This window comes from Pseudorasbora parva, chromosome 19 (genome assembly GCF_024679245.1).
Source record: "Pseudorasbora parva isolate DD20220531a chromosome 19, ASM2467924v1, whole genome shotgun sequence".
Lineage (NCBI taxonomy): Eukaryota > Metazoa > Chordata > Actinopteri > Cypriniformes > Gobionidae > Pseudorasbora > Pseudorasbora parva.
In genome coordinates, this window is record NC_090190.1 from 5,468,855 (window position 1) to 5,481,099 (window position 12,245).

General features: G+C 40.9%; 1 protein-coding gene across 2 annotated transcripts in view; it reads right to left on the bottom strand.

The window, feature by feature from the left end:
* Positions 1–1,293: 1,293 nt before the first annotated feature.
* gatad2b (GATA zinc finger domain containing 2B) overlaps positions 1,294–12,245 on the bottom strand; it is a 48,876-nt gene continuing 37,924 nt past the window's right edge. For both annotated transcript variants that reach the window (XM_067426407.1, XM_067426406.1), the window contains 7 exons: positions 10,656–10,784; positions 10,090–10,260; positions 8,553–8,919; positions 4,846–5,048; positions 3,694–3,804; positions 3,295–3,499; positions 1,294–1,494 (listed from right to left, as the gene is read on the bottom strand). In XM_067426407.1, the coding sequence (XP_067282508.1) occupies positions 1,358–1,494; positions 3,295–3,499; positions 3,694–3,804; positions 4,846–5,048; positions 8,553–8,919; positions 10,090–10,260; positions 10,656–10,784 (1,323 nt within the window). In that variant the 3' untranslated portion in view covers positions 1,294–1,357. The remainder of the gene's footprint in view (positions 1,495–3,294; positions 3,500–3,693; positions 3,805–4,845; positions 5,049–8,552; positions 8,920–10,089; positions 10,261–10,655; positions 10,785–12,245) is intronic.

Consider the following 12,245-nt stretch of genomic DNA (forward strand, 5'->3'; position numbering starts at 1 on the left):
CGCATGTCTACTGAAACGAACACACGTACCGTAACTTGAAATGCATTCAATTCGACGCACAGGAAATCTTTCTCCCAACTCTCTCCGAGACATCCGATGGCATCCATACCTTAAGCCGAAACATTCTTATCCTCTTTTGTTTAACCATTTTCCCCCCACTTATTAAGAAGAAAAGTGCTCCTCCATAACGAGGCATCTCATGTGCACTGCTTTAACACGATGATTGATCCTTGTCAATGCCTTCTGTTAAAACACACGTTAACAATCTACGCATAAACCGTTTTCTCCCCCCGATAATTCCACCTATTTGACATTTCAATGATTATCGTCTCCCGTGGCAAGTACCTTTAAGATACACGGCCATTTCAGATGGAGACGCCGCCCGACGAAAATAAACAGTACAAAAAAACACCCAAGCAGAAAGAAAAATCAAAAAGAGACAAAAGTTCATGGTGATGGGACCCTCCGGCTTCATTCTCTGCTGTGCAGTGAAACACGACGTCACCACAAAAGACGCTATAGGACATCACTGCATCCTGTGAAAGTGAAGGCATGGAGAGACACGGGAGAGATCCCTGATCGTGGGCCTCTGTGGTTTCTCTGTGCTAGCGCAGGTCCTTTGAGGCCCGTTTTCAGTTCGTGTGGCCTTCTCGACGTCGACTAGATCAGCGCTCTGCATAAGGATCAATCTGATCAATGTACACGAGTCTCGCTCTCTCTGAACCAGAAGGTTCTTGGAGGACTTTCCGAACGTGTCGCGCTACAAAGACTCTTCTCTCTCTTTCTCTCTGCAGGAAAGAACGCCTTAACCACTCCAACTCTGAACATACACGACGTGAGAGAGAATGAGTCTAATTTTACAGGGGCGACCGAGGGAGGAAGCTTTCAAATGAACCAAAAAAGATTTTATTTTTTTAAGTGACCCTGCAATCTGGCATCCTCCCTCTGAAAAGAAAAAACATACGGGTAAGAACATAAAAAGATGCAAAAACCACTAAACCTACTAATAAGTGTAATAAGAGTAACTGTAACAGAAGCAACAATAATACTAATAATAATAACTGTGATAATAATAGAAGTAGCAATAACAACAGCAATAATAAGTTGAGATAACAATAAAGAGCTTTGCTATAGTAGGAAACCGAAGTTTGAGATGCACTGACAGTCTGGTGTTTATAGTCTGACTGATTGAGCTGTTCTTATGGGTTAGTTGGGTAGGCACACGGACAGGCACTGCATGCGATGGGGTGATGGTGTGCGTGTGTATGTGTTGGGGGGGGGGGGGGGGGGGGGGGGGTGTTCTTATGGGGCGTCCGAGGGGGAGGATTGGGGGGGGTATCTGCAGTCCCGCCTGGGCTCATTTCTGCCCGGTGATGGACTGGGATATGGAGCGCGGGGGAATCATGTCGAGCAGATACTCCCGCTGACGGTCCGCTAGGCTGGATGCCTTGTGGCCCCCAATGGCTCCCGGATTTAGATAGGCAATATTCAGGCCTGGGATGGAGGACAAAGACAAAAGAGAGGAATAGTTAAAGGAAAGAAGTTGAAAAAGGGCAACATTCAAGTGCTCCAGAAATGAGTTCCTGAGATACATTGCAAGAATAACAATTCCTACAAAAAACACTTTAAAGGGTTAGTTCACCCAAAAATGAAATTGATGTCATTAATGACTCCCCCTAATGTCGTTCCTCACCCGTAAGACCTCCGTTCATCTTCAGAACACAGTTTAAGATATTTTATATTTAGTCTGAGATCGTATGGAAGTGTATGCACACTATACTGTCCATGTCCAGAAAGGGAATAAAAACATCATCAGAGTAATCCATATGAGACATCAGTGGGTTAATTGAATCAATGATTCAGATCGCCAATGTCACGTGATTTCAGCAGATTGACACACGATCCGAATCATGAATCAATCCACTGATTCATAACCGTTTGAATCTTTATTTGAGGATTGAAAATAAACGCGGAAGAGAAGACAATGCTGAATAAAGTCGTAGTTTTTGTTATTTTTGGACCAAAATGTATTTTCGATGCTTCAAGAGATTCTAATGAACTAACTGATGTCACATATGGACTATGATGATGTTTTTATTCCCTTTCTGGACATGGACAGGGGGGGGGGATTGACATTAGGGTGAGGAGTTAATGACATCAATTTCATTTTTGGGCGAACTAACCCTTTAATGTAATGCATATAATTATAATATTTTTTTTTTGAATGAATGAACCCTGAAATCTTTGCCAGGCGCTTACTTGTCTGTCACCTGTTTTAAGATGAATTTAGTATTTCCCATATTTTAAACAACTTCCTGAGTCACAGCGGACAGGCGCCGAATGCTGCCGCCGGTGTGTGTGTACACTCATTAAATGTGTTTGAATTTTAAAAGTGCAGTGCTGAACGGCACCACCTCTTTCAAATATTAAGCCCATATTGCCAAAATGATATGATCCTCTTTTCATTACACCCGCAAAGATTCGACTGTGAGATTGGTGGTCGAATCCGGCTCCGCATATTGCTGCATCGAATCTTCCGACTATTCGGGGTCACCCCTAGTGGATTATTATTAAAAATAACTCTACCGCACATTACATTATTTAGTCATTTTATTCTCATCAATCTACTTGGGGGTCAAAAGCATGTTAAGAATTGTACAATCAATGAAATCAAATGAAAAAAAGTTGTGTGGATTATTGTTACTAATAATGGAATCGGGTTTTGTCCATCTGCTACTTGAAAGTAATTTAGTTAAAGAGGACCAATTATGCCCTTTTACCAAGTCTTGATTTTGTTTCTGTAGTAGAGTAAGTTTTCATGCTTGAATGTTCAGAACACATTATTTTTCCCATATTCTCCATTGTTGCAGCTCCTCTCTTCTCAGTCTGTCAATAACACTACTTTAGTTCCCGTCTCTGTGAAGCCCCTTCTTATGCTCTTATTGGTCGGCTGGACCAGTGTGTTGTGATTGGTCAACCGCTTTGAGCATATTCGGGGAAATGTCACGCCCTTTACCATAAATGTAAGTTTCAGCACACTACTAACGCTTATGTAGCGTATGCCTTGGGCGGGAATTATTTAAATAAGGAATATTGTGACGTTCATACTCGGAAGAAAACTCAAGACTTCAGTGACACTGATTTAGAGAATAACTGCCTTTAGTGTGTGTATTGTTGCTGTTTGAGCATAACAAAGGTTTGTATATGTCACTCCAAAGAAAGGTGAAAATGTAAGAAAGCATAAGTCCTCTTTAAGGTATACGGTGCATTCATAATTCAAAAGCATCATCTTACCAGGGATGTTGTAGATCTGCCTGCGGCTGTCATGCTGGGCCCGACTGCTGCCACCGCTGGTACTGCTGCTGCCGCCACAGCGCTTGCTTGTCATACCCAGAAGCCCACTGGCCACTGAGAGCTGGGAAGCCTGGGCGAAGTTAGAGAGGACCCCTCGCGCTGAGCTGGACAGGCTCCGCTGTAGAGCCGCCTGTGGCTGGGGAGTCTGAGAGACCAAACAAGAGAGAACCTGTTACATTTCATGACACCTCTTGGTACCATTAAATTGACACTGGCACTCAGAATCATCAGTTATTAAAATCTGCAATCAGCTGAAAGGCCAGAATTAAACAGCCATTTCAAAGTCCATAAAAATGATCTCATGAGATCTCATTATTAGTACACAATGAGAGAGTCAACCTGTCGGAGGGCATGGTGTCGGATCATGGTTTCCCCTTTGCTCACGCTGGGCACCGTCTGGGCGGAGCTGGGAGACAGAGCAGCCTGCTGCTGCAACCTCTGCTCTATTTCCTGAGCGGACAGAGACAGAATTAGGAAGTCAGCATACAGTCATACAAACTGCCAGCTTGGAATGTCAGTGTTAAAGGAAGTTTACGTAAGATTGTGGCCAAAACTGGTACTGCAATCCCTATCCCTATCCCCCTCCCCTCTCCCCCTGACTCAAGGTTGCCAGATAGGCTGCAGGATCAGCAGGAACGTTTGTAGCTGCAGCTGTGCCAACTAGAGCAGATTTGGCAACCCGGATGCTGAAACACTACTGACTCTGTGATTGGTCGATAGGTGGAGGGCCGAGCTTTAGGCCAAAACACAACATGTCAACATCAACATCAGTTGAGGGCTGCAACAACAACTTTTAAATGACAATATCCTGGCCGGACTACTGCTGTCAGTCATATAAGAATTTGAAATTAACATGATTTCTTAATGTCTATTGACATATCAGAGCCATTTTATGATTAATAGAAATACATTTCTTACATACAGTTCCTTTAAATCAATAATAATAATACTAATAGTAAATGAGTCAATATTAATTCATATTATATTAATATAAATAATAAATAAAATGAAGAATTAAAACAACAAATGAAGCAAATTTGACTTAATTGAGAAATAAATGTAGGCTGTATGTCATGGTTTTTAATCAATTTGTAACCATTTCACATTGGCAATTCTGCAGCACATAAGTGTTATTATATTATTAAATATATACCATTATAGTATTTATTAATATGTTGAACTACAATTTATACATTTAGCTTTTTTATTTTTGTTTTAGTAATTTTGTTATTGTCATTTTTAAATTTATATTTATGTATAGTTTTTATTTATTTTTATTTAAATTGTAATACTTACAAGTCATTTCAGTTAGTTGCCAAAACAACATTTCTATTTTAAATTTTATTTCTGCTTTATTTTTTAGTTTGTAGTGCGGTATAAAAAAAAAAACTTTATAGAGAATCATTAAGCTTCATTGTTATTGACTGCAGAAATGTTGATATTTTAACTCTACTATAAGCAGTAAAAATGAAAACTCAGATATCGACTGACCTGTTCTTGCTGCAGAGCCTTAACGAAAGCGTTCTTCAGCCTATTGGTGTGCTCGGCCTTCAAGGCCTTCTTCTGATTGGACGTCATGCACTGCTCACAGAGGATGCGCCCACTTTTCTCCTGCTTCCAGTGTGGGGTGAAGTCAGTCCTGCATTGGGCACAGAAGAACGGCTCCACGTGTGGCAGTGACCCCCGCATTTTACCTGATCATTGCAAACACAGAAAACAAGAGTAAATTAGAGCTGCATGTAAATTAAACTGAGTGCATGTGGTTTAATAAATCACAGAAATTGCAGTTTCATTTTTGAGTCAAGTGCAATCGGCCTAAAAGGGATAGCCCACCCAAAAATGAAAATCGTTTATCTTGGGAACACAAGTGAAGATGAAATCTGAGAGATACATGTCCTTCCATTGGCAACTTACAGGTTTAGAACAAGGGTGAGTAATTAAGGACAGAATTTTTTTTTTTTAGGCAAACTAACTCTTTAAACTGTTTATACATGCAACATTTTTGTTTCCCTTTTGAACATTAGATCTGCTGATACATTTTTTGTGCCTTTTTGTTTACACTTGTAGATCTAGTTCGGTTTGCTTGGTTCATTTGGTCCGGACCCAAAAAAACCCCAAAACATTTAGTCCTGGTCCAATTAGCATTCAGAATGCCATTTTTTTCACAGAGCCAAAAGATACCAAACCTAAAGGAATAGGAATACATTCACAATCTGATTGGTCGGCTTTTGATACATATTTCCAACTTTGAGACGGCGCTTACTGAACTTCCAAATGCTGTGTGCTGGGCTGAATGCGCTCGTTGTGTGTGTGTAGCTACATTTGATGGTATTTTGACCAGCTGAGAACTCATGAAGAGCTTATAAAATGTGTAAAGGAGTCAAAACAGACACAGGAATCCCTCCGTCACACACAAACAAAGACCTGCTGAGAGGAGACACGGTTCTAATGACAGTTTCTCGAAAAAATTCCTGTTTTTGGTTCGTTTACATGTCTTTGGCCCGTGATGAGTTCATATTCATTCAAACTGCACCAGAATTATTTTGAAAGCAGATCCAGACCCATCTTTTCAGCGGTCTCCGTCCACTTGTTTGATGTGCTCCAGGGTTCAGATGGCAGTGTTCATGCTTTTTCAAATGAACCGCACTAACAGAGCATTCACACCAGGGTTCATTTAAAACAAACCAAACAGGGCAAATGTGAACACACCCATAGTCCTGGTTCGTCTAGCGTCTCATTTTTTTAACACCAAACATAAAACTCTGATTGGCAACATCGCAACTATGACAAGAAGAACCAGGAATGCTTGAGCATCCTGTCCTTTGTAGGACATCGTGTCCCATTTCGGGTTAGTTTAGATGTCTTTGGTCTGTGTTCCATTCTGCATAAGTTCGTTTGGAGGGCCTGAAAAGATGAATCTTGGTCCGCTTATTTGATGCGCACCAGGGTTCAGATGGCAGCGTTCACTTATTCAAATGAACTGCACTAACAGAGCAATCAAGTTCATTTTAATTAAACCAAACCTGACAAGTGTGAACACACCCTTAGTCTTGATCTTAGCAGCGGCAATATGGCATTTATGTGCATCACTGCAATTCAATCAATATTGTGTCGCCATATTGTGCAGAGCTACTGTGCAAGGTTAAAGTCCCGGAAGTAGCAGCTGAGATCTTCAGGGCTGTGACGTATTTCCAAGTAAAACGGACTACTGAATAGAGGGCAGGGTTTGACTCCAGCACTCCTCCTCTCCATCCCTCGCTCGTAGCAGACTAAAGGCTGGAGGGGAGGGGTTAAGCATTTTCCAACCTAAGCCGTCAAACTGAGAAGGAACGCCGTTTACAGACTGGAAGTAACTTTTCCGAATTTGATTTAAGATTACAGCAATAATTTTTTTTTCTATTCACTTGCACTGATTAATTGTTCACCCCAGGACCTTTAAAGGGGATGGTTGCATGCGATTTCACTTTTTTTAAACTTTAGTTAGTGTGTAATGTTGCTGCTTGAGCATAAACAGTATCTGCAAAGTTACAGCACTGAAAGTTCAATGCAAACAGATATTGGCCCTCATTTATCAATCTTGCGTAGAAACGGGCGTATATGTTGGCGTAAGATTATGCTTGCACTCCTCTCACCGCCTGATTTATGAAGCTGTGCGCACCTCTGCAATCCAGGTGTACGCAATACTTGCCCTTGATAAATGCCGCGGCTGAAAACGATCGTCATTAGAATAACACGCCCCTAAATATTCAAGTCTCCGCCTCCCGCACGCCCTCATTTTACGCCATGGACACACGGAAGACGGCAAAGAAGCGAAACTTCTCCGACGTGGAGATCACCAGGGAAGTGGAAAAAAGCAAAAGTGTTTTATTTGGGAGTTTAAAGGGTGGGATTAAAGGCACCCACAAAAAATAAATATGGACCCAAATTAAGAGTACTGTTAATAGTGTGGGGGTTGAGAAGCGCATTCCAGCAGTTTAAAGCTGTTTGGATGATAAATTATCTATCACAATGCATTATTTTACAGCACGTTTTGAAACAATTAGCATTTCATTTCGTATCACGGTACATGTATTGGGGTGTACGATAGTGATGATGTGATGTGGAGTGCCATTCATTCACATTAATAATTGCATGACAATTTGTAAGATTCTTCTTATTATTATGATTTTTATTATTAATGACGCTTTTGTTATTTAGAAGAAGAATGTCGTTATTATTTATTTTTATTATTTAAGAGAAGAAGAATGTCATTTTTATTATTTTGTCAGTCTGAATTATTTTCAGTCCCAGTCCGTGCGCAGCTGCCGGGCCTAACCCTGAACCGTCAGGTAAAGCGGACAGGCTCAACTGGAGGAACATATGCCTACATATCCAATGCTTTGGTAAAGTCACACAAATAAAACATTGAAGTCCATGTTGCACAAAAATAAACACTGAAGTTTATAAGTACTGTTGTTTTACAGTGGGTCATAATACAGCATATATTTGTCAGTACGTTTTGTGGTGTTAGGAATTGTTTTTCTGTGCATTTTCACACTAGCTCAAATGTGCATAGACCACCTCCTGAGCTGGCGTAGGATTTGAGTGTGCCGTACGCCAACGTCCATATTGATAAATATCAAAGTCACCGTGGTTTTGGGTGTACGCAAGGAGTACGCTGGAAATTTGGTGTACACACTTTTGATAAATGAGGGCCACTGTCTTTTAAAGTTACGGCAGTTTATTGCCTACAAAAACGGCCGGTTTGGAATACAATGAGCTTTTTCCCGTGTTGGTGACATCATAAACCCTTGCTAGTCTCCGCAGATGTGACTTCTGTCCGGTAATGGTAAGGGGCGTGGCGTTTCCGGCAACCTGTGCTTGGCACATCGGCCAATAAAAATACAGGAAACTACATTTGGCCATCTAACCAATCTAAGACCATTGCGTTTTTCGGAGGGATCGGCTTCATAGAAGCAGGAAGCAAACGAGCCGTTCAGTGGAGACAGCGGTGTGGAATAAAGGTCAAATATAAGAAAAACACGGCGTAAAAAAAAAGAAGTATTAAGACATGTTATACAGCGCCCCATAAACACAACCAAGCATAGAAAACAAACAAGCAACCACCCCTTTAATATGTGCTAACGAAGTAAATTTTGATTTCATGACAACTTCAATACTCTACCCTACCCAACAGTTTTTGTGGTGTGGTTTCTTACCCTGACTATCAATGACGCTCTGCACCACCTCTTCCAACCCCACCATGTAGATGAACTCAGAGTTGGCAGCAGAGGGCAGGAAGTGCAGCAGGGGCGCTGGGGGTTTAGGTGGAGGTATCTCTAGCAGGGTCTTCTCCAGCTGCTTGCGCAGGGCCAGTTTAGCGGCCGCTTGGCTGCTGGCCTGGTCGTTCAGAGAAGCGACGCTGGATGCGCTGGAAAGGGTGGAGGGGCTGACGGCACCAACCCCACTCACGCCCACCCCGACGCCAGCCACGCCAGCTGCTCCCGCTGCCTGCATGTGTGCCAGGTTCATGTAGATCGCCGAGGATCCGGAACGCTGCGAGACCCCCACCTGCTGGCTGGCAGCCTGCATCACACAGAGCAAAAGGGCAAATCATCAGCCACTGACATGATCCATTTTTATGAATGATTCATGCTGCGTCCAAGCCATTTGTGGAATATACGACATATTCAATATGATTCTTGCTGGCGATATAAAACTAAACAACACTATGAATATTTTTATTTGGCTATTAAGTTAAGGGCCGTTCCAGTTGGCTTGTTTTACGCGCCATCCTGAGGAGGAGATGTTTTAAAAGCATAATTTAAACCTCAGCAGCAAAAAAGAAAAAGTAGTACCTGAATTGCACTTCACATTTTACAATGTTATTTTAAAAATATATATTAGTGTTTACATTAGAGTACACATTTTTTATTGTTTGCTCTGTTTATAATAAAAGAGTTTGAAAAATGTAATATAATAATATTTAGAATTACATTTTTTTAAACTATTATCAACAACAAAAAATTGGCACCCTTTTAAGGCAACTAAGAAATCTAAAAATACTGAGATACACACACAAACTACCATTAATGCTTTTTAAAGATGCGCATCAAGGCTGCATTAATTTAATATAAGTACAGTAATATTGTGAAATAGTATTACAGCTTCATTTAACTGTTTTCTATGTGAATATTTTTTAATGTAATTTATTCCTGTGATCAAAGCTGAACATTCAGCATCATTACCCCAGTTTTTAGTGTCACATTATCTTTCAGATATTATTCTAATATGCTGATTTGCTGCTTAAGAAACTTTTTTATTATTATCGATTTTGGAAAGAGTTGTGCTGCTTACATTTTTGTGACTGTGAACTGTGATACATTCTTCATGATTCTTTCAAAAGAACGTACAAAAGCAAAAAATATTTTATATGTAAAAGACTTTTATGGTTTAAAAAAGAATTGACGTAAATAAAACTTTTGACGTAAATATCATAGCCAAAACTTGAATTATGAATGTTACATATTGTGTCAAAAGCCTGAAAATACTCTTTTGCGTTATCACTCAGTCTTTTGAAATGAGCCTGTAATACATGTATTGAAAGTCCAAATGTGACAGCAACTCCTAGAAAAGAGTATGACCTTTAAAAAAAACGGAGCTGTTCACATTGTAAAATTGTTTAAAAGTTCAACGGGAGAGAAACCACAAAACAAATTACGACTAATGTGTTTGAGCTTAACTGTCTGACCGTACCTGCTGATAGCTCACTGTATTACCCAAACCGCCTGTGGAAGAGCGGCCCATGCCGGGCTTGGAGGGCAATCTCTGACCCTGAAGCTGGGCAGGATTGGGTGCAATAACCCGCTGTGACATCATCATGGGGGGCAAAGATGCATTGGCAGCGGACCTGATTACTGTGTGGCCCTAAGGGGGTGAAGAAAGACACATGCAGAGCTATTAATAAATATGCAATGCCCTGTATGTCCACTAGATGTCAACAGACACTGTAGATGAGTACACATTGTTGACATCAAATGCTTTGTTTGTACTCAACAGATGGACCGTAATTAAAAATGGTAACTGGTACCAATCTATACAGTTATGCTGATCTTAAGGTGCTGCTCCTATGGCAACCAACAGCAGGCTCTAACATGTTCAGTCTAATACGTACAGCATAATGAGGAGTATTCATGTGCAGGAAATGCATTGTGCTTGCTGTGGAAAACATCATTAATGCATGTAGGAAAAAAAAGCTCATATTAAGAAAGAAATATTCTGGAGTGCATATCTCAGAAACCACACACACAAAAAACACGCACCTGTGCTGTGCGCAGGTTCTGAGGCTCAGATGAGTGCATGCCGGGCCGCACGGGTAGTTTCCCGAGCCCCTGAGAGCTGTGCATGGGTGACGGCTGCACTGACGATGGGGCATTCTGGACCACCGGCACCTGAAAGGGGAAAAAAATCCATCTAGCAAAAACTCTAACTGTACAAAGAGTGTATATATAACAGCAACAAAAAAAACCCTCAATGGATTAGATTACAGTGGTTCACACTCCTAAGAGGGCCTACAGACTTACTAAAAGTATTTTAAATATGACAAAAGCATTAAATTGGGATTAAACAAACCCAAAATAAAAGATATTTCTTAGTTTTGTGGATTTTATATATAATGAATATACACATTTCCAGTTTATTCTCTCATCTTTCTTTCTAGTCAGCGGGGCCTTCAAATATTGTTTGGGGGGGGGGGGGGGGGCATTAAAAAGGTTGAGATGGATGTATTAGAGAAACTCAAGCAACAATCTTCAGTTAAAGCTGCTGTGCAATTTCCACCAATTGGAAGTAGAAAAATAGGTATTGTTTGGGATTTTACTGATTGTTTAAGTTTTTTTTTGTTTTTACCCAAACACTTCCCATACTCCATTGTTCAACAACTGTCCTGTTCCCAACTAATTAGTCTTTTTACACAGCCTAAGGGTGTCACAGACAAATGTGACTTTGCAGTTCACACACCTATTTTAAGGATGTCTTACAGGTAAATGGGACGTTTTATGCATATACTCATAAAACGTACTGAAAGAATGATTAGCATATTCATCTATCGTGGTATTGCAGCGAAGGCATTTCAAAGAATAGAATACATAAACCATATACTATATATAGTGTGCGTTTTGTAGGGGGGTTTATGTATCCCTGCCTCTGTCGAACTATTTTTTATCCACAGTGGGGATAAAAAAAATCCACCCCAGGGGATGCTACTGCACAAACCACCAACTGAACATAAAGTACCAAAAATAAAAAATATTTTTTTAAACGTGATTCATCAGACACTGTTGCCCCTTTCAATGGTGGACAGGGGTCAGCATGGGCACCCTGACTGGTCTATGCAGCCCCATATGCAACAAACTGTGATGCTCTGTGTATTCTGACACCTTTCTATCAGAGCCAACGTTAACTTATTGAGCAATTAGAGCTCCAGTAGCTCGTCTGTTTGATTGGAGCACACGGGCCAGCCTTCACTCACCACGTGAAACAATGAGCCTTGGCCACCCATGACTCTGTCACTAGTTCTCCACTGTTAATTTCTTGGAGCACTTTTGATAGATACTGACGACTGCAGACCGGGAACAGCCCACAAGAGCTGCAGTTTTGGAGATGCTCTGACCCAGTCGTCAAGCCATCACAATTTGACCCTTGTCGAACTCGCTCAAATCCTTAAGCTTGACAATTTTTCCTGCTTCTAACACATCAACTTGAGTGTTTAGGGATGATTCAGCATTTGTCAATCACTGTTCCCTACGTTAGTCCACTAATATAGTTCACTTGAAGGAGTGAATGAAAACGAGTGCGTGAATTCAGACACTCATTATTGTGGTATAGTGTGGGATTGAATGAGTGCACTTAAT